The 24,933-nt window shown below is 44.3% G+C and overlaps 1 protein-coding gene across 1 annotated transcript in view; it reads left to right on the top strand.

Annotated features, from left to right (window-relative positions):
* The window catches only part of CACNA2D4 (calcium voltage-gated channel auxiliary subunit alpha2delta 4), a 114,191-nt gene that overhangs the window by 1,438 nt on the left and 87,820 nt on the right, over positions 1–24,933 (top strand). The window contains exons 2-10 of the mRNA XM_048948412.1: positions 3,723–3,804; positions 10,056–10,172; positions 11,671–11,730; positions 13,301–13,463; positions 15,674–15,805; positions 16,692–16,752; positions 17,304–17,454; positions 18,571–18,645; positions 19,454–19,543. Of these exons, the coding sequence (XP_048804369.1) occupies positions 3,723–3,804; positions 10,056–10,172; positions 11,671–11,730; positions 13,301–13,463; positions 15,674–15,805; positions 16,692–16,752; positions 17,304–17,454; positions 18,571–18,645; positions 19,454–19,543 (931 nt within the window). The remainder of the gene's footprint in view (positions 1–3,722; positions 3,805–10,055; positions 10,173–11,670; positions 11,731–13,300; positions 13,464–15,673; positions 15,806–16,691; positions 16,753–17,303; positions 17,455–18,570; positions 18,646–19,453; positions 19,544–24,933) is intronic.

Below are 24,933 nucleotides of genomic sequence, written 5' to 3'. Positions count from 1 at the left end.
GGAGACAACCAACGTCAGGTTGGATCAGGCCGTGGGCAACCTGATCTACCTGTGGTGTCCCTGTTCATTGCAGGGGGCTTGGACTAGATGGCCTTTAAAGGTCCCTTCCAACTGTAAGCATTCTATGATTCTATGGGACTTCAAAAATCCAGCTGAACGGAACTTCCCAGCAAAAGAGGCGGTTTCTCCCTAAAATTGTTCCCCTCTTTTCTTCTCTTAGCTCCATCAGATAAATTTCAACCTCTATTGTAAAATAAAATTAGAGTTCAACCTCAAAAATAGAATTAAACCTCTATTGTAGAATAAAATTCAACCCCTAACAGCTTCAGGCTATGCAAAATAAAATTGACTCTCTGTGTCCAGAGTGAATGCTGCATGGAAATACCTTTTGGCCTTGAAATCGGTGGCATTAAGAAGACAGCCTGTCCTTTCTGCTGTTTTCACCACTGAATACAAGTGCAGGGATTACAGGCAGGCAATCTCTGGCCAAATCCTTTTCTGATGCGTGTGGTTATAATGTAATAGCCCTTTACTACTGAGAAAATGGTTGCGTCACTTTGCACAATTTGGAACTTGTTCATATACAAGAATAAAGAATAAACAATAGAAAAAGAGCTTTTCTCCTCTGGTGCCAAAACCAGACAACAGCTGAATTAATCCCTTGTGTTTCAAATCCACTCATGAATTTGACTGCAACACAAAAGTTGCCCTTTTCAAATATGATTTCAGGAGAGGAAGACATTGGCCAGAGGAGAAAAGAAAGTAAATCAGTAGAAAATGGAGCTGCTCCACAGATTGCATGAGGACATTTTGGGGACACAAAACCAAAAGCTTTTAAGCACCAGCTGGGTTTGATCACTAGAAGTGACACAAAACTTAGTTACCCTCTTCTGCCCCCAGAGTCATGCCTCCCCAGAGTCAGCACTGCCCTCGGCTCATCACCGACTTACCTCTTTGCTGGCTTTAATTCCAGCAGTGCAGAAATCTGCTCAGCACATTGCTAGCTTCTGGGATACAGATCCAGCACAGAAACCACCTGCCCTTTTCTCCTGGCCTCCACTTGATTTATAAGCTGGCCATAGCACAGGATTTCTTGAGCTGCAAGGGCACTGAGTGTTTGGACTGGCTTCTCAGCCTCTCTTTGTTGGGGTGCCAGAAATGTTATGAACTTCTGTGGGGAAAGGTGAAATTCAACCTGGAACAGGCTCCTGCCGTAACCACCTCTATGCATTTTCTTCATGCCCCATGAAACAGCACCATGTATTTTAATTCCCCGCTCATCAGCCCTGTCACATAGAGCCTCTCTTTCCGCTCTTTCCTCTTTTTCCTCTCTTTTCTTTCTTTCCTCTGGGTTTCCCAGCTCCCACACTCCAGGTGCTGGCCCTCTCCGCCTTGCTCATCCTTCTCCCTTTGCTCCTCCTCTTACTGTTGCCTGTCCCTCACATTGTGGGTTTTGCCATGCGGATCAGCAGAACATGAGCCCCCAACAGGAAGGGCAGCTCAGACTTGGCCGTAGTGTGCAGCTTGAGGCCAACACTCAGCACCTCTGGGACAGGCTTAGGAACTGTGAAAATGCATAAATCCCAATGCATTCTTTCCCCTAAGTTATGCTGTTACTGGATGTTTCAACATTCATGTGTTTAGGCTTCTTTTACCATGGCCTCAAAGGCTAAAAAATGAACTTCCTTTTTCCCATTTCTATGAAAGCTGAGAATCCCACATAATCACGTGGCTTCAGAGTTTTACAACCCAGCAGCTCCCTGAGCACTGAGGCAGGGTTTTCCACGAAGCCCTGTGGTTGGCTTCTCTACCAACCAGTAATTGCTAAGCTCATATTGCAGACCCATCGTCTCAATAGCAGCATCGTTCTGCTGAAGCTGTCCAACTACACCCACTGGTCTGAACTTAATATCTCGGACTCTTGTACCCTGTGGAATAGAAAAATTACAAGAAGAGATAGGAAGAAGGTCACATGCATGGCCACAGACACAGCACAAAACAGAAAGTGTAGGATGACATGCCTCTGATTTATTTTATTTAGAAAAATAGGGTAAAAATCACTATTCCAAACTTCATGTTTAAGCTCTTTCTTTCTTCAGTGGAAGGTGAGATCTAGAGAGTATTAGTTAATGTCAGCACAGAACATCTCACACCAAAAAAAGAACTATGAAACTAGCTGCTGTGTCAAGTTAAATACGGGTTCATAGATATTCAGGCAATAAGTTAATCACTACAACAGTCAGGAAAGCAATCCAGGAGGGACTCATCTCTCTTTGTGTCTTCTTCTCTTTTCTTTAGAAATTGCTAGAATAACTGAACTGCAGCAGTAAATCCTGGCCTCCTACCAAGTACCTGTGGTCTTTTTGCTCTAAGAATGAAATGAAGAGATAAAATCTGCCTGTCAAAATAAGACATAGGCCACAGTGTCCAAACAATGTAGCTGTACTTACTGATTTCAGCTGGTGCTGGCTTACAGCAGATGGAAATGAGTGCCTTGTTCGCAATCGAGGAGTAGTCGCAAAGGGCACTTGCTCACACTGTGCCTCCTTCATAGGCACTGAGGAGGGGTACTGTTCAGGGCAGAAGTTTTACAGTGGCTTCAAATCATCCCTCGTGTCTGCCTGCATTTACAATAGGAGAGCCTAACAGACAGGCTTCCTAGGCTAAAGTTAGTTGTTGTGGTTATTCCACCATTGCTGTGCTGCCTTTGCTCCTGTGTTCATCTTTTTGTCAGTGTATTACCCTGCCTTAACAGTGGTGCAATGTGCTGAGCAATCAGGACTTGGGATTAAAGCCTGCTGAGGGCTGGGAGGTACCTACTGAGAGCCCCAGGTAAGGCTGCAGCCCATAAATAAGTAGTGCATGCTAGTAAGTGAAGGCCCATTTATTCCATTAAATAAATCTCTCCTAAGTGAATCCTTGCTGAAGGAACTGCATGTAGGTGGAACTGCCTAATGTGAATCATGTAACAGATTTCTGATGAAGTGCTCTGTCAATTATGAGAGCCATCTATTTTCATTTGGATGGCTCAGTGTTCAGGCTGCTCTTCAACATCCTTATGTTCTCCATGTGGAATTGCTATCATCAGTTATTTACAGGATGGCACAAATGTGAGTAGTGTTTTACAAGGAGGAAGTGCATAATCTTCTCTGGCATTATGAAGCTGTAGTACCTCCTCTAAGAGCAGTACATTCATCTGGCTCATTAGTCTCTACCCCACACAGCTCTGGGAACTGAATCCAGTGGTGAGTCCTGACAATTTCTTTCAACTCTGATACTTATATCTGTTCAGCAGCCTTGATGTAAGCCCTTCACTCTAGGCTCTGTCTGTAATCAGTGAAGACAAGTCTCTCCAGAGAACTATTTATTTTGCTTTACTAACAGTAGAGGAAACCAGATGATGTCTAAGACCAAACAAACGACTTTCACACCTCAAAAGGGAGTTGAGACAAATTCCACTTGGAATCAACAGGCAGTGACCAGGGCCAGCATTCACTGATACTCCTTGCTGAGAAATGTCCTGCTTATCAGTGTTTTTCACCTTCCTTACTGCTTGTCTTGCTAACTGCTTGGCAAGAAAGCATTACTATTGCCATTCTACAAGTTTGAGAAATATGAGGAGCTTCATACTTAGAAAAATGGAGTTTTCATTGTAAAAAGAAGTAAGTAATTTACTACCTCTGAATTATTAGTACTGATTTTCCCTTTTTTTTTCTTTTTAGGGTTAAGTCTTGGGCAGATGTCTTTGGTGGTGAGCTGTACTCAATTGTGACCAAGTATTCAGGCTCTCTCCTATTGCAAAAGGTAGGTTAAAACCGTGAGGATCCCACTGGCCTTGCACCCACTCCCCACATAGCCTTCCACCCTTCCCCCTCCACTGAAAACCCGGGGTGGAAGAAGGCAAGTACACAGGTCTCCAGTCAACTTTCAAAACCATGTGAGTTCATATCCATGAGAATAGTAATCTCTCATGGCTATGCCAAACTGCAGATCCACATCTTCCCTACTTTCATTAGCCATGGCCAAATGCCACAAAAATGTCCAGTTGAAAAAAAAATGAATGCACTTTAGCAGTACTCCTCAAGTTCACCCTCTCATTATTTCACTCTCTTTTATACTAACCCTTCAGTCCTCTTTAAGTGCACATCTGTCCCCGCCTCGTGTGCACATCGCTCATCTGTTTGTCATCACCCCACAGTGCCCTCCCGCAGTTCTCCAGCTGGTGCTTTTGTTTATTTCTGCCTCCTCATTTGTATTCCTCCAGTAACTCTTCAAGGCACTTTCCTTGCATTTGAATTGCCTTTAAAATCATCGTTGGGACAGGGTGTCTGAGGCAGGTGTCCTGGAAGCTATGATCTTCCTGAAGAATAAGGACCACTCCGCTAAGCAATCTGCCAACATTAAAGGATGCTGCTCTAGGGACTTAAAATAATTTTTCCCATTTACACTCATATAGAATTTGCCCTGTAGTGTTTGATCACTAAAGTCAGAGGTGAATGGCTGCTCCTGTTCTGATCTTTGATCTCTGCACACTGCTGCAGCAGGGCTGTACTAACCATCCCCTCCTAATTACTACTCAGGGGGCCTGATGGCTGCTGAGCACATCCGAGGGGATATGTTCCCTGCTCGATCTCATGTGGCCAGCTGGTTTCTTCTAATTTCTTTCTCTGGTTCTAATCTTCAACACAAGCCATGCACTGTCTATTAGTGCCTTTGGGTGACTGTTTTTTGTCCTTTAGTAACACCCACATCCCAGTGCAAAAATAAATAAATAGATAGATAGATAGATAGATAGATAGATAGATAGATAGATAGATAAATAAAATCTAGGTGCTAATGAGCCCTACATCTGGAGAAAGGGAAAGTCTTTGCTAGGCTTTCCTGAGAAAGGCCTTTAGTATTTGTCAAAGATAAATGATGATTATCAGTCCTTCTTAGAAGGAATGTGTCACTGTACAATAAATAATTTTCAGCAGATATAGGCAAAAGTTTGCATTTTAGCAATTTTGAGGATTCAATTGCATGACGTCCTCAAGCAGTAGAGCTAGAGTCAAAGTAACAGCAAAGCTACAGCAGTTTGAGTGGACACCCAGTCACCGGTGGACAGTGCACACCCAAAATGAGGCTATCAAATAGTCAGTCATCTGTGTCTGGTGCTGTGTAGGTATTTGATGTCCAATAAGAAGTCTGCAGACTGTAGATTTATTTTTTTTTAATATGTTAAGGGTGCCACTTTACAGTGTCAAGAACTGTTGCTGTCACTGTCTTCTCCATGCTGCTCCAACACTGTCAACCTGCCCCAGCCCTAGCAGAGTGCTAGCAGATTAGGGGGTTTACACTCCTTAAGGTTCAAAAGTCAGTGGGACTTCAGAGGACAGCGTATAGCTTGGAAATGCCAATGTCATTACAAATCAATGGTGGAGGTCAAGGATAGCAGCCATGGTCCTTAAGCGGGTTCCAAAATAGCTGTGCTTTGTTGGTTTCATGAAGGTGTTGCAGAGGATCATTTCACCTCCCTCTGTTCACACTATTTACTTTGTCACTCAGGATCTTTATCTCTTTGGTGTAGGGGTTGTATGAGACCTGTAGATGCTAGTAGACTAGGAGTCACAGCAACCATCTCAAATAAAAATTCACAGCTCTGTTGGCTTTTAGTATAATTCATTGTGAGAGAAAAGAACAGATGAAGAAGAAGCCCAATGTAGCCAAATCCATTCTAGAATTCATGTTGAGGGTGGTCAAGGCATCTTCAGTCCTTCTAACAACCTAATCAAGCACAGAGTTGGACACCTTCTCACACTTCCCAAAGCAGGTATAGTTCTGTAGGTCTTCCCTTAGTCCCTAACACAGTGCTGCAGACTAACTTCTTGCTAACAGGCAAAATGTTCATGCCTCATGCATCAGTACTTAAGTGGCTTCAGACTCCAAGTGGCTTCATGGAGATTGCTGCCCCAGTACAAAGAGTGCAAGGCAGCCTGGCCAGAGGAGCCAAATGTGCCCTAGAGATAAAAATGTGCATGCTCCCCAGTTACCTCTCTCATCTGGGACCACTGCCTCTTGTTCATATGAAATATTTCTCTTTGTGCAAGAGATTCTCTAAGTACAAGCGTGGGGAGCGCAATGCAGAGTGCCAACAATTGTGTCCTCAGGGCTTTTTTAAGTCAATGGGCATTTTCTCTTTGAGAAGATATGGAGACAACTGCACCTTCCAAATTTGATTTCACGTTTCCCCTGTGATTAATAGGTAGTATATTAAAATAGCTAGTTTATTGTTCTGAGACCTGTAATTCCTTCGTTATCTGAATGTTTTGCATGTTTTTGCACCTTCTCCTTACTTAGCATAAATTTTCTTCTGGGCTTAGTTTGCTTGGATTTCTTTGGATTTTTTTTTGTTTCCCTCCAGAAGAAACTAAATACTATATTGCAAACCCAGATCTTCTATTTCCCACCAGGCTTTATTGCTTCTGGAGAACTGGTGAGGCAGTAGATATCCTTTGGTTTTGGAAGGGCAGGCTCTCATCCTGGACCAAGCAGCTTTGAGAAAGTCCCGGGTGGCTCTTGGTCTCAAGCAGCCAGGATGCTACCAAATTTAACCTCAGAGAAACAAAAGCTTAGGAGTTGTTTTGATTTGATGGCTGAAGCATTCATATTCACTTGGACATTATGCAGTAGAGGTCAAGAGAAGCTCATGTACCAGTCTGGTATGTGAACCTGGCTTGCTGATGGATCTACACCAAAACACTGGCTAGGGTCTAGGACAGATGACAGCAACATAGCTGGGGTCAAGTGATGATGTGGGAGGCTGAGTAGGAGGACAGTAGCATCTCCCACAGCTTTAACCTTTGGCTTGTTAGGTCTGCTGGCAATGGCCCTGCTGCAGCTGTTGTCTAGGGCCTGGGACCACCAGCTGCAGCCATGCTGGGAGGTCCCTGTGTGGTTTTAGGCTTCTCCCCAGAGCTCAGCTTGCCTCTGAGTGAGGCAAACACTAATCAATCTCAGCAGACCCAGAATTTATTTTTTCCTGTGCTACATTAGCATGATATAGACGTTTCTGGGAATTCCTCTTGCTTCCTTCTGAAGCTGAGGTGACAGTTGCCTTCCTTGGTAGATAGAGCTTAGAAAGGACAGCAAGACTTTGTTCCAGATGTGTGATTACTATAAAGCAATGCAGGTAACTACAAAGCAGAGAACAGAAAAATAAGTTCAATCAAGACATGTTTCTGGATGAAGATGAAAGCAGTGTCTTTCACACCCTTAATATAGTTTCACTAGCGGTGAGTAATGCAACACTACATACTTCAATGGGCTTAATTTTAAGAAGGTGGGAACAAGAAAATATATTTGGTGACATGTCTCTGTTCACAGTTAAAACTTTAGGTACTGAATTCTAGATCTTCCGCTTTCAATTTGCCACCCCCACAGAAGGAGAATCTTAATGAACTGTCCCTGCTATTTCAGGGAGTGAAGCACCAGAGGAATGTGAAAGAATGTGTTATTTCAATTACCTATTTGGTGCCTTCTCAACATCAGCTGACTGCAGCTCATTCTCCCAAGCCTATAGCTGATTCCCATGTTGGAAAATATAATGATTTGATAACCTGAACTTGTGTTGCAGCAGTTAATCTTGGTTGGCAACAAGTACCAGTGATGGCACTTACCATGTTCTTTGTGCCATGGAATCTGGTAACAATACTGAAATTAAAGGTACAACCCTGTTGCCTACCTCTGGGAAGCCTTGCAGTGAATATTCCTTAATAGCAGGAGCCTTTAGTGGCAGGAATACAGATACAAAATGGTTTTATGGATTGTTTGTAGGAGAAAAGCTCAAGGGGGATCTGAGCTCAAACCCCATTTATTCCTCACAATAGCTAATTGAAATTTTGCAAAAAATTTGCCACATCTTCCCAGCACTGGCTAGTTCCCAAGGCTGAGATGTGTATGATATTAGCAGGCTGCTTGAGTTAGCTTGTGATTATATTATGTTGTTAACCTCCACTTTTCAACGTGTTAAAAGCACACTAAAAATAATTGAGAGGTAATGAACCCTGCTTTTCTTAATCTAAGGAGCGACCCAAGGTAGCTGCTGGCAGGTCACTTTGTGAAGTGTATGATGGCTGTGCTAGTGCATTCTCTCCCCATCACTGCTCTCCCAGGAGAGATTAGTCTCCTCCCCCCGAGGAAGGCCTGATTAAACCGTAGCAGAGATCACCTCCCTCCTGCTGAAATCATGACATGGAGCTAAATGGGGCAGGCACCAGCTGGGTGCGTGCTGCAGGCTGGTCATCAGCCAGAGCCCTCCCTCTGGGGCTGCTGAACCTCCCTCTTTCAGCAGTGTGGTTATGCCAACCTCCCCGCTCGACCTGACCTCTTCCTCCTCCTCCTCCTCCTCATCCACCACTGCCCCAGCTATCAGCTGCAGCAGAGGGAATGCGAGGCATTTTTAATCCAGTAAAACCCTTGCTGTTAATCACGGCAGACAGAACTAGCAGCCTCCCCGCCATGCCTGCTGCAGACTGGTTGCTGCTGCTATTTCTGTTTGACGGCCTCAGCCTCCAGGGCATTTCTTACTCTGCCTGTGCTTGTTTGCCTTCCCAAGTGGTCAGCTTGAACAAAAGGAGCTGTGCCCACTCACCCCCAAGATATGCAAAGTCCTTTCCCCACCACTTGCTTCTAGTTTAAAAGTGCCACTAAAGCTTCTGCCATCTTCTCATTCTTTTCACTTCCTCATATTGTACTTGCAAAAAGAGCACATCCCTAGTGAGATTGCTGCTGTGGTGCCAACACAACATGAAGCTTGTATGAGCTTTAACAAGACCAAGTGCCAAGTCCTGCACTTGGATCGCGAACAAACTCATGCAGTGCTATAGGTTTGGGTCAGAGTGACTGGAAATCTGTAAGAGGAGGAAAAGGATCTGGGGGTGTTAGTTAACAGCTGGCTGAACATGAGCCAGCAGTGTGCCCAGGTAGCCAGTGTGCTACCAGGCAACCTAGCTTGTATAAAAAATAATGCAGCCAGCAGAACTAGGGAGGTGATCATCCCTCTGTATTCAGCACTGGTGAAGCTGCACTTCAAGTACTGTGTTCAGTTTTGAGCCCCTCTCTGCAAGAAGGACATTTAGGCTCTGGAGTGTATCCAGAGAAGGGCAGTGGAGCTATGACATGGAGCACAGGTCTTATGGGGGCAGCTGAGGGAACTGGGATTGTTCAATCTGAAGAAGAGGAGACTCAGGGAAGATCTCGTCATCCTCTATAGCTCCCTGACAGGAAATTATGGTGAGAGGGGATGAGAGGGATAGTCTTAAACTGTGGCAGGGGAAGTTCAGGTTGGATATTAGGAAACATTACTTCTCAGAAAGAGTGGTGAGTCACTGTAACAGGCTGCCCATGGAGCAGTGGCGGAGTCACCATCCCCTGAAGTGTTTAAGAACTGTCTGGATATGGCCCTGAGGGACGTGGTCAGGGGGCATGGTGGTGGTGGGTCAGCACTTGGACCAGAAATTCTCAGTGGTCTTTTCCAACCGTAATGATTGTATGAGAATGGAGGGGATGTGTTTGTTCTAAAGAGAGATATGATGATGAGGGAAACTCAATTTGTGCCCTTCCACCAAACTGTTTATCATTAATCAAATTGTGTTTTTTGCTTGATTTTCCCTTTTCTTTCAGCTTATCTGTTTGTTAGCTTTGGGACTTTTTTTGAAAAGGAGAAATAAAGATTGGACAATTACCCAGTTCAGAAGTGTTCCCAGGCTTTTAGTGTCTGCATTAGAGGGAGCTATGCTGATAATTCCAAGGCATATTGTCTTTTTAAGCAGCCACAAGCTCATAATTGGATTGTTTGCTTTTACTTAGTGCTTGAAGTTCTGGTCAGGGATCTGCATGTGCACGAATTACAGAGTAAAAAGGGAAGAAACACAAAAATGGGAGAAGAAGGTAAATTGTGGTGGTTCTTTCAATACATCTTTCGTCACCAGCAACAGTGTCCAGCTAGCAGTAATAGATTCACCCCTCCTTAAGGACCTCCCGCTCAGCAGGGTTTTCTGCTTTCCCTTGGGCAGAAATACAAAGACGTGGAGCCAACCCTGAAGATCAAAGAGGTGGATGGCCTGGAGCTTGTAAAGAAGTTCTCAGAGCAGATGGAAAGCATGCTCCGCAGGAAGGTGGAAGCTGTTGAGGTATGACCATGGGCGCTGTGGGAAGGAAGTCCCCTCCCAGTGGCTCCAAAGCAGCTAGTGCTGGCCTCCCTCTGCCTGCACCAGGGGTACGTGGGCACAGGGGTTGTGTGAGGACTCCCTTGCTGAGCAGAGCAGCTGGCTTCTCTGAGCTTTAAGTAGGCACTGGTGGGAGGACGTGGGTGTTCAGACAGGGGAATGCTGGCTGCTCTGTCAGCCCAGAGTAAGAAATCAGACAAAAACAAAGTCTGGGAATAAATATAAGGGAATTAACACTTTTCTCCTTAAAGGTGTTTAATTCTATAGCTGTTAGAAGAAAGGGAAAAGCCTCTGATAAGTGAAAATAAAGTTCATCCTTGCATGATGCCTCTGATAACTGAAAATAAAGTTCACCCTTGCATGATACCCTCTGGCCACTGAAGACTATAGTAGCTTGTTTCAGCTGTGTGTAGCTCAGGGGAAATTCCTGCAGCCCCTGAGCAGGAGCTTCAAGTAAAACACTGGGGTTTTCAGTGTACAAGGGGAAATGTGGAGTAGGTGGCAAATGGGCTTCAGATGTTGCTTTGTTGTAGATGAGGAGAGCAGGTAATCATTATGGCCTCTCTCACATCTAAGGATCTATCATATTCCCTTATATTTACACACTATACAAAGCATATTTCTGTAGTCACAGAGCCTTGACTGTTTAAGACATCTAATGTGGAAAAGCCATTCAGAAACACATCATTTGAATCTTGAAGTGAAATGTGGACATATTTAGATCCAGGGCTTTGGCTCATAATGTTAAATTCACAGCCAGACCTTTCCAGCGTTTGGATTGCCTTACCCTTTGTGAAGGAGCACGAAGTATCTTTGCTGAAACTGTCACTAATTGTGCAACTCTGAAAACATGTGCATTCTTATCTGGATTCCTTCCCAGTCTGCATGTGAAGTGAGAATTAGTGCCCTGAAGCATCATATTGGAGAATGCTAGTGATGATATTGGCACCATAAATGGTCAGATCTCATAAACAGCCATAGCATCACGGAGTCCTTAACGAAACCAAGTTACAGTCTTTTTTTCTCAGCAACAATAACAGTCTGAGACTCCTTTTCTTTTGACAAGTTACTGACATAAGTCTGGGTCCAAAATGCCTTTCCCATGGCTTTTTGAAAGGGTTCATGGAAAATGAAATATATCTGTTTTTCGTCTAAATGAATATGTTTCAATTTGTGTGTACATGTCCTACAGTGACTGAGACTCTTTGAGAGGCTGTTAGGGACTCCAGAGTAAGCAGGTGTAAATGCACTCAGCAATAAAAGATGTGACTATAACTTCCAAGTCATAAAGCTGCAGCATGGGATGACAGCAGAGGACAGGCAGTGTTTGCAGCTCTGTGTCTTTGTTGTAGTGAAGGGGGCAGTCACATGTATTCTCATTATATGAGTGCCTGTTGGTGGTGGAAAAGCTTCTGGGGACTTCCCACAGCCTCTCTCGTCTTTCTTTATCTGTTTGCATTAGAGGTTGGTGGAAGCAGCAGAGGATGCAGATCTGAACCACGAGTACAACTCCTCACTGGAGGTAAGCTGGTCCCTGTCAGTGACAAAATATGGTGCATATCTTCATAAGGACCAGGCAACAGGCTGATCTAGCAGTAACTTCCCATCTCTAGCACCTTGTGCAGCACACCTGACACTCTATCTAGGAGACAGGTTAGGAGTATACTTGTCTTCAGAACACTCAGCTCATCTAGAAATCAACACGACTACTTGGGCAGATCCCAAGCCTAAGTAACACCTAGGGGATTAGTCTCTCTAGGATGAGAAGGGTTTGGGAAGACATTGGGTTGCATGATGTTACAATAAAGGTTTTACCTTTATTGTACACCAGCATTGTCATTATGTGACACATTAGTGCAAATTACCTGCTGCTTCCCTGTTTACTTGCCTGGGAAATTAGCTAAAAATTGGTATATGAGCAACAGGGAGGGTCCTGCTGCAAAGGTCGTAATGTTATTAATACCTGTAGCAAACTATTAATCCCAATGAGCAGAGTTTCTCACCAGCTGCCATTGACTTTTCTCCAGCTTGCAGACACATACTTGTCAATACTTCCTGTTGGATGAAAGTTTGGTTCTGTCTATGCAATTTGGATAATTGGCTTTCCTTTAGTAACTGTTTGTAACTAAGCAATGGGATTATTGCTGGTGAAGGGAATTGGAGTGCAAACTGATTATTGAAGTTCATTATCCACACTGTAAGCAATGAGTGCGTAGCAGAAGTGCAGGCTACTGTTAATGCTAGGAAAGGCAGGGACTGAAAACATTTCATGAAACCAACCCAGATATCAGTTTTGCCTCTCTTACTCATTTGTTTAAGAATCACATTATAATCATACTTCTTGCATCAGCTGCATTCGCAGTATCAAGGCACATGGCCCTTTATTCACACACACAGTTCACACCTCTGAGTACTGATAGTACTTGAACATAATAAGACTTTAAAGGGCCTCTTGCCTCAGATAAAGTGAACAAAACACATTAAAAATGGCTGTTATCCAACAGGGAGGACTATCCTGAAGATTCTAACATGTCGGCAGCTGCTAAATCCCCAGAGGGCCTTAACAGGGGAGATTTGTGTTGTCTTTGAGCACCTTCTGCTTTGTCCTTTGCTTTTGATGAGCTTCTGCTGCCTGGAGTGACAGTGAGAGGATAATCCAATCTGAATGTACATCAGGAGTTAACTCCAGTACATGACAGTGGCAGAGACAGGGCGACTAAGGTCAGAAAAGGCATGCTGTAGCAAACCCGAGAGCCAGACCCAGTGAGACACTCCACCTTTCCGGACAGCAGCTCAAATGCTGCTGAGTGACCATGGGAATCTAACACTGCATCCCTTTGCTCTTAGGAGGCTCTTTGGCAGTTGGCTTGATTATGCTTGAAACCTGCCAATAAGAAACTGGCAGAAACCATCATTTGGGCAGCTTGACACGTTTCATTGGTAGAGGCTGTCATTTGGTACTCATCTTGATTCTAGCTGAAGCCTGCATTCTCCAGATTTCCCTTCTTTTTTATGGGTGAAAGAACATTATTTTTTTCAGGTAGTACTGATCTCTGTACTCTCATTGTCTTTTTCATTATCTTCATTAACAGTTTGATTACTACAACTCCCTCCTGATTAATGAGAAGGATGAAAATGACAATTATGTGGAGCTTGGAGATGAATTCATTCTGGAGCCAAATGAGCATTTCAATAACCTGCTGGTAAACACAACATACAGTGATATCCAGCTCCCTACCAATGTCTACAACAAAGGTAATGGATGGCTGGCCTTTACTTTCTCAGTCCTAGTAGGATGGTGTGAAATCTAAATGGGAGTAATAATACCAGAATAAAGGATGAGGAAAGGAAAAAAAAACAAACAAACCAGGTCTGGAAAGATATTTTCTGAAGACACAGTTATGCCCATGTTGCAGTCTATCACTGTGACAAGGCTCAGGTGTAATCTGCTCCTGGAAGGCCTCCAAGTGATACACTGTCCTTCATTTTAGGTAGGCAGTGTAGTCTGTAAGATTCATCTCTATAACCAGAGATGCTATGAAATGAAATGTGATGTGGATTTATTGGCAATTGCTATTCTACACAAAGAGTCTGATCTATCAAGATGTTTAGGTGTCAAGGATCTCATTGATTTCAGCTGAGAAAATAGATCCCAAGTATTTTTGGGTTATGAGAGCCTAACAACTCATGGAGACATTCTTAATTCCCAGTGAGCACACTCAAAGGGGGATGCTGACAATTCACAGCTACTACTGGAGCGTGACTGTTCTGGGCTATTTGCTTTTCTCAATAGGACTTTAGTAGCTGCAGGAGACCAGGAAGACCCTGAGGCTCATATAGCCTCATTTCAGCCCAGTCTGTCCTTTCTCCCTTGCACACTGATGCCATTCCACCTATGCACCAGGAAATAGTCCGTCTTCAAGACAGTGCACACACTGCAGAAGCTGCTGGCTAGAATCTAGTTGTGACTGTCCTAAGTTTGCTGCTGTGTTTGGTCAACACACAAAGATGCTTTGAACTGGCTCCTTGCCTGGCACCCAGTTGGTTCTTCCTGTTGAATGCATTTGGGAAACAAACAAAAAATCCATTATTTCTTTCATAGATGGAGCTCTTTTACAAGCCTCAGGACCAGATGGGGCTGGCACTGTTGACTGAGCTTACAACTGGTACATTATTTAGAGGGACAATAGAAGGAGTTTCATTTCTCGCCAGATTTTAAATTAATTTCATCTGGTCTGAGACCCCCAGACACAAAAACTTGCATGCAATCAAGCCACCAGCAGGGCTGGCTGCAGCTGAGCATGAGGCAGGGAGCTGGCTGCAGTGGCACAGGAAAAGGTGGCCAAATGGCTTCTGTCGGAGACAGCAGCGATGCTATACCCAACTATCTGATTACTTGTCTGTACAACTGGACAAAAAGCATCCAGCTGCTCTTGCTGCAACTGGAGAACAAGCAGGAGAAGGAGAAGGAGATGGTGAAGACCATTTCCACACCTGGGGCTCCTCTCAGGAGCAGGCCTGGCAGCATTTGCTCCTTCTGTCATGTATGACAGTGGGCTCAGCAAGCTTTTGCTCTCCAAAGCTCCTTTGGTTCCTTTCCTGCATGAGCTACTTTGATCCCATCACTGGGGAGCCCCTGCTAAATTTTGCCCCTACTTTGAAATGACTAAACAGGAAGTGGTAGGTCAAATTCCTATCCTGTTTGACATTAATACTGTTAATCCTGTTGTGACCATTTTCCTGCAATTCCCTTCTTCTATTGCTGCTGCTCTGTTTGGTCCCCGGAGGCAATGACTCAACACAGACACTGCATGTACACTGCTTCCTACGACTTCACACAAATCTGCAACTTTTTATTGGTTCTGATGAGACTGAGGGCAAGGGAGGACAGCTCAAGCTTTCTGAAGGAGAGGGAAAGCAAGGAAGAAAAATGTGAGGAAAAAGTGGAGAGACAAAAAACAGCATGTAAAACCTAGGGCTCCTCTGTCTTGGGAAATTGCATCATGGGGACTAAATTTAAACACTGCAGAAAGGCCGTTCCACTTAGTGGTAAGCAATTGCTTACAACAGCTCAGGCCTGTCTGTGCTCACTTGCTTATCATCTCTAGTCTCTCAGAGCCCTCTTCCAACTGCGCGTAAGAGAAATGGGGATAATGCCCAGCTGGGAACATCTCCAGGCACCAGGGATGACCTGCCCTCCATAGCTGGCTTAAACTATGCATTTTACTCCCTCCACTGCTTCTACTGAAGAGCTGCTGGTGAGGGGACAGCCTTCATTGTGAGGCACTGTGATGAAGAGACATGATTTTGGGCAGATCAGGAAGAAACACCTTTGGAGAAGGCTGTACTCCTCCAGGGTCATCTTCATTCCCATCCCAATCTGCATCCTGAAGGAGGGTGAGGCCTGAGAGTCTCCCCTCCTATATATCCTTTTTTTGCTCATTTTCTATTCTTTTTCTCTGCAGATCCTGACATCTTGAATGGTGTTTACATGTCAGAAGCCTTGAACCCTGTCTTTGTGGATAACTTTGAAAGGGATCCTACGCTGACCTGGCAATACTTTGGCAGTTCTACAGGGTTCTTCAGGCTCTACCCAGGTAAGAGCACAGCCATCAGCCCAAGTCTTTCAGCACAGAGCAGGATGGAGCAGAGCTGTGTGAGAGCCCAGGATGGGGATAGCATGTCCTCATGAAGGACAAGGTGTGGTGAACCAAAAGTCTCACTGCTACCTTAGACTGAAGGAATAGCATCCATAGCGGGCATAAAGCCTTATTTCTTTCCCGGATTAGCCCCTAGGTATGCTGCACTTAAAGCCCCAGAGAAGCCTGTTTGTAGGACTGTGCCTTGGACAGGCTGCCCTACAAAGAAGCTTACTGGACTGGGTGTAATCTTTTCACTTCATGCTGTTTTTAGTTGCAGTCACAGTGCCACAGCCCCTTTTCATCCTCAAGGCCACACATGCCCAAAACAGTTGCTCAGCCTGACTTACCTGATCACCAGTTCTGAGCATTGTGTAAGGTCACAGCACTAGAGGGAGGGCCCACGCACACTTGGAGGAGGCTGGGAGACCCTCCACAGCTGCAACGTGACCTGGTGGCCTCTCTGTGAGATGGCTGTGTGCCCTTGCTCTATGACCTGTCTGCCAAGTGTTATGGAATGGAACAGAGGGATGGCTGAGCAGAGCTTCCAGCAGGGAACATAGGACACATTGCTCTCTCTGCAGCTGCTGCCTTATGCTCTTGATGAGAAAAAAAATGTGGAGAACTACATCAGAATGTTTAAAGTAAGTGCAACTGCTCCTCACGTTTTACCAGACTACAAGGAGACACCAGCCAACACCTGACAATATTCATTAATAAAATTTTAATAGTTTTCTGGGAACTGCTGAAGACCACAGGGCTCTGCTAGTGCTTTGGATACACTGGCAGGGAGTCCATGCCTGTTTTTGTACATGCTGATTGCTCCCTTTGCTGCTCCCCTCAGGAATAAAGTGGCTACCAGATGAGAATGGGGTCATCTCCTTTGACTGCAGGAATCGTGGCTGGTAAGCATTGTGGAGAAAGTTGGTTCTCCCCTCTTCCTCTTTTTCACAGTGACACCTGAGGAGCTGCTGAGCAGCAGCCACTGTGCCATGCTGTTCTTGAAGGAGAAGGGTACATAACTAGAGGCTTGACACTAGACAGTGCCAACTTTCCATAGGGGATCTGACCTGTGCCACGTAGAAAGTACTACATATGCTTCCTTCTTAAACCTGCAGCTAGAGGAATGGGACTGTTTACACAGAAAGGCAGGCATTCGCTCAGTTTGTTCAGCACAGCTAAATGGCATAAGTGTAGTATAGTAGCAGTTGTCACTCTTGGCTGAAACCTGGACATATGTCTGCAGCTGTCCCAACTCTTGTCCATGTGTGAAGAGGCTGGAGCCACTGGAAGAGGCAGGTGGGTAGCAAGAGCCCTGCTGTTGAACAGCTGGACCCTGTGGGATAGCCATACTCACAGTGCATGTCATGCTGTGGCTCACATCACCCAGATGCGTATGCCCAGAAATCCTCCACTCCACTCTTTCACGGTTTCTTGTGTTCCTCTTTTTATCAAGGTACATCCAAGCAGCCACCTCTCCCAAGGACATTGTCATCATTGTGGATGTCAGTGGAAGCATGAAGGGCCTGCGGATGACCATTGCCAAACACACCATTGTCACCATTCTAGATACTCTTGGGGAAAATGACTTTGTCAATATCATTGCAGTAAGTATGTCTTTGGTCGGGATGCACTGGTGCTACTCTCTCCCTTTTCAAGACCGTGGCCATGATAAGAATGGTCTGATTACCCAGAGAGAACCAGCACCAATAAACACAAAAGGAAATTTTTTCCATGATTCACAGTGAGACTGGGGGATTCTGAGTCAGGTTAGAGACAAATGACTGCTCACCTTTTCATTCTTAAAGCTAATTCAAGCACTGCCTCTTTCACCAGGCTTTCCATATGAGTCTGCAAAGGCACAATCACCAAGATATAAAATCTACTTTTTGTGGCAGCTTTCCCATTGTGTAACATGGTTAGAAACTCCAGTGGTGACTGCTCTGTCTTTATATGGATGAACGGGGGGAGAGATGAATAGTGTTGGCAGATAAAAGGAAGGAAATTGTTAAGAAGATGTAAATATAATCTACTCTTAAAAAAAATAATAATCACAGAAAGGTCAGGTGATGTTACATCTACACTAAGAGCCTTCTGGTTCAGATATATTACAGCCTGACCTAAGGTCCTATTGATAAGCTGAGCATTGGTAACCATCAGTAATTACCACCTTAGTCCATGACAAATATACTCATCTGAACCTTAAAGGAAAGGGTTTATAATGGCATCTCCTTCCTCACATACATATCAGGCTGGAAGCAGACACTGCACCAATAATTGTAATTCAGTGGATGTGGAGTAACTTAATATATTATTATTTAGCTGAGTATCAGAGACATTGACTGCTGGGCTACAGAACCATTGACAAGGTTCATCTTATGACTGGGGCTCGAAGTCTACAGAAGTCAAAAAATATGTGCAAATATTATAAACAATTGTAAGAAGGGGCACAAGCTTGTAGAGCATGGAGATCTCTAGAGAGTCTGAGTGGGAAAAAAATCATTGTATATGTGGATATGCCCAAATGTAATACAAAGAAAAAGAAAACCCTATAATTAACAAATTATTTAAACATACATGGGGTTTATCAAAATTGTATTTTTCCTTGATTACTGCAAACAATTTGAAAGGGAAAAATTTATAAAATGTGTTAATGATTAATAATGCTTTTCAGCCTTCATCCAGGACATTGCACCAACTTTCTTCTCATTTTATCTTTGCAGTACAATGATTATGTTCATTTTATTGAACCCTGTTTTAAGGGTATCCTGGTCCAAGCAGACAGAGACAACAGAGAGGTAAGTACCAGGCTTCCACTAATGCTATCCAGACAAGGCAGCGATAAGTGATAAGTGCATGGAGTTAAGATGCTTCAACATGAAACTCTAAGAGCAAGAAACAGTTATCTCCTAGAAGCATGTAGGTCTGTATTTCAGAAGCAAGCACCAGCTCAGTGGTGTGTACTGGCTCTGGTTCAACTTTGCATAAAGGTACCATGACATTGGGTTAATTTGTTGCTAAATGGCAGCAACCAGGTAGTGCATTCTTTCACATCTTCATCAACTTTCTCTCCAAATTTCTTTCCCAGCCTAGCTCTGGGCTGCAGAGTACGCCCTCAGAGGGTGACATCTCCTGCAGCGTTTCCCAGCGGACCCTCATTTCTTTTGGAGCTTGTCCATTTTGTGGAGAGCACTCTCTGAGGGTTTTGTCTCAACCAGATCAAAGCCAGCTTGAATGCTTGTTTTCTTCTTCTTTATTCTGTTGCTCTCAGATGCACAGGAATGTCTGTTGTTGTTGTTGTCATTTTTCCTGAAGGAATAGATAGACGAAAGTCTAATTTCTAACTTTTATTTTTTTTTCCCCCTTTTGTGATGTTTCACAATCCACTGGGACTTCACAGTCCAAGGGCTGTGCTCTGTAATGCAATGGCTCTGCTAACAGCACAGACACTTCTCCACCTTCATCCATGGTGGTGTGACACTGCACTGCCAGCGATGAAAAAAGGGTGGGAGTCCATGAGGATGGGCTCTCCAGGTCTCCCTTTCTTCCCTCCTCCAAGGATGAGCCTGCCTGCAGCTCACCACTACTTTTCTGGGTTCTTGACAGCATTTCAAGCAGCTGGTGGACGAACTGCAGGCAAAAGGAGTGGGAACGGTGAACAAGGCCTTGACAGAGTCCTTCAAAATCCTGAGGGAGGTAAGAGGCTCTGTGCTGATGCTCACACAGGGCATGTGTATCCCTGCTCTCTCCTTTGTATCTGATATAGCATATTCACCATGATGCTATGGGGAGAGTTGATATGGATTGTGCAAACTACTCTGATGGGTTCTGAATTTGTGACAAGAGTGACCAGGTGTAGGTTTGTGTGTAATGCTGCTAACCTGCCCAGGATGGCAGTTGAGTGCCCAGGGGAGCAGTGCTTGTGGGTATGTAGACCCCGCAGATGGGGAGACATTTCCTCACTTGGCCCCCCTGAATCATCCCCTCCTCCTCCTCATTGCTGTGTTGCACTGGCTCATCACAGGCCAGGAGGATTTTGGCTGTGATAAGATTCATAAATAATTCATTGCCTTATGTGAACATTTGTGATTTCTGCTTGGAGGTAAATGTGTGACTGAATTCCATTCCTTAAGAAATATTAACAAAAAAAAGGCTGCTGGATACCCCGTCCTCCTCACTACTTTGTCTGTAGTGAGTTAGGTGGAAAAAATTCCATGCCCTTGGTGCTGGCAAAATATATGTAGCAGTATGATGCCAGTGGTCCAAATAAGGATGCTGATGTTAAAGGTTGTAACAGAAATGTTGGCATCCTGGGAAAGATACTCCACTCTTACTCATTTTGCAGACTGTAAGTTTAAGCTCATTGACTATACAGTGACCATGTTCCTAATTTATGCTGGTGCGATCAGAGCTGAATCAACCAGTGGTGGTGACTGAACTGACTTGGCAGCAGTAACTAAAGCTTGATGAACCTAATGGCAACCTGAGAAGACTAGTTTAGCATCATCACTGATGTAATTTGACATCTTTTGCAGAAGATAATTGCTTAGATGACCATGGAAACAGTAATGATACAAACCTAGAACAATTACGTGCACTAGATGTCTGTTAGATTTACCTAAACGTATCCTCACATTTTATGGCAAAATAGATTTTATCTTCATAACAAAAGACCTAGAGCATATGTAGGCTTGAGCAGTATAAATAAGAATACTTAAACCGTTGTTCCCCCAGAATAAAACTGGTTTCTTAAAGTCTAACATGTCACTGGTTATGTACAGTGACAACAGATTGAAGATGCTTAATGCAGTTCAGCTGCAGGCCCTCTCAACCAGCACAGCTTTGCAGGGTTCAGTGGAGAAGAATGGAGCACAGCCCTGAAGACAACCTCCTTGTCCCAACTGACAGAGCAGGTGGCTCTGCCAGGCATATGATCTCTCCCACAAGAGATTAGACTGCACACCTTCTCCTTCATTGGACAGGCAATCCCCAAGTCTGCAGAAGGACATCCCCTGCAAGCATATGTGTGCTTTAAGGACTTTGAAATCTCTTAAGGCTTTAATAGATCCCAGTCAGTCACAGGGGAGGAAAGGGGTCTGCATCACCTTGTCCTGAAACAAACCTGTGCTGCTGCTGCCATGGTCATGCAGATAAGGCACGCAACGGCAGGGCTGGAGTGCAGCCTGGGTGGAAGCAGCCACCCCACCTCCATCAGACAAAATTCACATTCTCAGCATGTAATCATAACTGTTCCTCACAGATTGTCTGTCCTGTTATTGTTCACAGCAGCATACGCAAGAGAATGAAAGATGCTACATCATGCTGATGAAATGGGCTTTGCTGATTACAATAGACAACCAGTAATAATATCTATAATGAAAGTGACTGCAAAATTTCCCTGGTAATTTTCCTCAGCCCAATTGCTTTTAGAATTAATAGCCTGGCAGAGACATATTCGGGTGAGATACGAGTGGCAGAGGGGGGTGAAGGAGAGTACAGTGTCTCACCGCCCTTGTTTCCCTCCGTGATGCCCTGGGGGAAGCAGGGCATATTTTAATCTCAAACGCAATCCGCACAGCAGCTCCAGGAGCACAGTTAGCCACAGCTTCCCCTGCCTCTGCCACGCTCCATAAGCCACTTACACTCTCTGTTTCAATTTAGCCACACACCACGGAGTTTCACTGAAATATGCATCACAGGGGAACCGATGGTGCTAAGCATGGCATTCAGAAAGCGCTTTCAAATTCTCAAGTGTCAAGCACAGTCTTCTGAGTTCCTTTCTGGCTTATCGAGTTCGAGTCTATCTCACTGCTGCCTTCTCTCCTCCCACATGCTGGGCACATCTCTTCGCTCTTCTCCATCAGTTGTGTACATCTCAGTTTGGCCTCTCTGTCCCCGTGGAGCAGAGTGCTCCCAGCACTGCTGAGTGCTGCAGCCGAGAGCTATCGAGGGCTAAGCGGAGCATAATAATTATTTTCCTTGTCTTACACTCCACAGCTCTCTCTTAATGCAACAAAAGACAACAGTTACCTTTCTTCAGATGCTGTCACATTGTTAATTCATAGGCAGCTGATCTGCCTCCGCAGTGTTCCTCTCCCGCCAATGTTCAGCCTCCTCTTCCGCGCTGGAGCCTCTGATTATTCTTCCCAGTGTAAATAAATTGTAAATATATTTTTATATTTGTATAGTCACACCATATATATGTATGTACACACATATCTATGCAAATACACTCCCCCAGATCCTAGGGGCATCATACATACCTTCATATATTCATTACAGTCAACCTCTTAGGATAAGGCAGTGCAAAATCTGGGGCTCTTTTGGGTCCTCCTTTCTCAGGGCCCTCTATGAAAGTAGGCATTTTGAAAGCTGATTCCATGGAGGAAAAGAAAGCCTGGGTTTTGCTCTCTGAGGCCACCACGGAACAAACTCTGCTCCTAACACCAAGCTGTTTTAATGGCACCCTGACTCACTGCTGCACTCAGAAGTGACAGAAATTGTGAGATTAATTATGACTAGCTCATTCCCAAATGACTATAGGTAAAAAAGAAAAAGAAAAAAGTGAAACTGGTAACAAATTGGCCTTTGATGAAATATGAATATCTGAGAACTAATGTCATGGAGAGAGTAAACCTGTCTGATGTAAGAAATTGAAAGAGTTTGCAGCCTCTTACATCCCACCTAGCTGGGACTTTACCTCTGCATACTCATGGTAGGACTGTCACTATTTTTTCTAGCACTGGTGTAGATGCTTAAGGACAACTTACCCATCTTTCCTATGTAAAATGTACTTTCTGGCAGTTCCTTGTTGCCCTTTGGGATCTCAGTAAAGTCCCAGTCTGGTCTCAGCCCACAGGGCAAGCAGTCCAGCAGCACATTCTGCAATTCTTACCCTTTCTGCTCAGCACAGATTATTTGAATGCTTTCAGTTTACTTTTTCTTGAATCCAATCACTTTGTGACCCTCCCTATAATTCTTTCTTTTCTTTCTTACAACTTCAGCCTGTACCCAGCCACTACAATACTGTTCTTTTGATGATAAAACATGGAGGCTATAAAGCATCTTTGTCTGATTATTTCTCTGCTGTTTTTGTTGTGGGCTTTTTTTTGTTTGGTTTGTTTTGTTTTACCATCTGCCAATGTACTCTTTGTACTCCCTTTCTTCTCACCAGAAAGTTTATAAATCTTTTCTTGATTCCACTCACATCTTTCTGGGCTTGGATTCTGCAGTATATTTTCCAGGATATGCAAAGCTCAGAATTTCCTGCTCGCCAGCCTCTGCAATTCTGCTTAAAGCCATCTCTTGTTTCTCCTTCAATGACTTTCTGTTTCCTTCCTTAATGCTCACCTTCTGCCTAGGGGGGACTTGTCAATAAGTTTGAATGCCTCATAATTCTGAAGGCATGTCTGTGTGAATGTGGGGCAGACAGAGGTGGAGGGGGACACTCAGCCATTTGGCCAGATGGGCGTACCATTATTCTGGGGGTGCATATATCACTGAGCTTTGCTCATGTTCCCATTGCTTCACCATTGTTTTGACCAGGCTGAAACTGCAAAGTAAACAGCAATGAACAAATAAGTGAGCGTAAGACATCATGACCCTGAATGAATTAGATCATGCCTGTTCCTCCTGGCAACATGACCAAACTTATACAGGAGAATACATGACCCCAACCCTCATTCACAGACCTCATCTCTAGCCCACACCCCTTCAGACATCTGTCTCTGGGCATCTTGCTCCCCATCTCACCTTATTTCACACCCTTAAGTCTTCAGTCAGAGCAGGGAATTATGCTCAGAACTTTGTGTGAGTGTTTCTAGATCATTTGCTACAGCTGCAGCCAGCCACAAAAGGATCCAAACATCAGGGATTACCTCTTGTTCGTTTGTTTTCTAAATCTGTCTTTTTAATCTCTATTTCTGTGACAGTGATGATCTCATTTTCCCTGTTGAAAATATTATCTACTCCAGTAATTAGGAGATTGCTGGTTCTGATACAGCATCTAATTTCTTAGTATCTCAGTATTATGAAGTCTAAAGAAGCTAGAGAGGAGATGTCTGAAGTAGTTTGCTGACAACCTTAATAAAACATTAATGTAATAATTGCCCAAACAAAATACTTTGCAGATCGCAACAGTTTGAATAAGCTGCTTTTGTAATTACAAGGCTTGCATATCTGTGATACGGACCTTATTCTGATGTCTCCTGCACCACCATAACCCTGCACCTCAGTGATGAAAACTTACATTTGCCATTCTCTCTGGAAACCGTTGGTATCTGTCCTAGGAATAGCTCACCTGAGATTCCTTCTCATCTTCCTCATCTGGTGGTTTTATAGCACAATCCCACGTGGCTATCAGCTGCTTTTCCCTTTTCTTCCTTTGTACCAAAAGGCATCCTGTTCTTGCTGCTGTTCAGCACTACCAGGCTCTGCCTTGGGTCCCCTTGCCAAGCAGGAGACACTCCTGCTGTGACACTCCTGGGGCCTCCAGCTATCCTGCAGCTGGCACTCAGGGCTTTTCCATGGTACAAGGTGTAGAAACTTCCTGGACCATTGTAAACATCAGTGCTTGGGGACTCCACAGAGAAAGATATGCATATGACCACATTACCTCACTGTTTAGAATGAGAAGGAATGGTCTCAAGTTGGACCTGGGGAGATTCAGGTTGGATGTTAGGAAACATTTCTTCTCAGAAGGAGGTGCTGCAGTGGCACAGGCTGCACAGGGAGGTTATGGTGTCACCATCCTTCGCATTCAGTAACCGTGTGGATGTGGCACTGAGGGATGTGGGCAGTGGACATGGTGGGGATGAGCTGATGGTTGGACTGGATGATCTTAGAGGTCTTTACTAACCCTAAGGATTCCTTGGTTCTCTTTTGTAATCATCTGTCCAGGTTCTGGTCAGTGATGTAACTGTGATTATTAAGCAAAAGAGAGGGATGGGACCATACATGTTGTTCTAACAGTGGTCACTCAGTAGATGTTGAATTCATGGTCACTGAAGTAAAGTAACATTTATTTCAGTGATATTAAGAATGGTGTTGTAGAAGACAGGACATCTAACATAAATGTAAGGAGACAT

This window comes from Lagopus muta, chromosome 1 (assembly GCF_023343835.1).
Source record: "Lagopus muta isolate bLagMut1 chromosome 1, bLagMut1 primary, whole genome shotgun sequence".
Classification (NCBI taxonomy): domain Eukaryota; kingdom Metazoa; phylum Chordata; class Aves; order Galliformes; family Phasianidae; genus Lagopus; species Lagopus muta.
The sequence above is the reverse complement of the archived record's forward strand: the minus strand, read 5'-3'. Positions and strand labels throughout refer to the sequence as shown.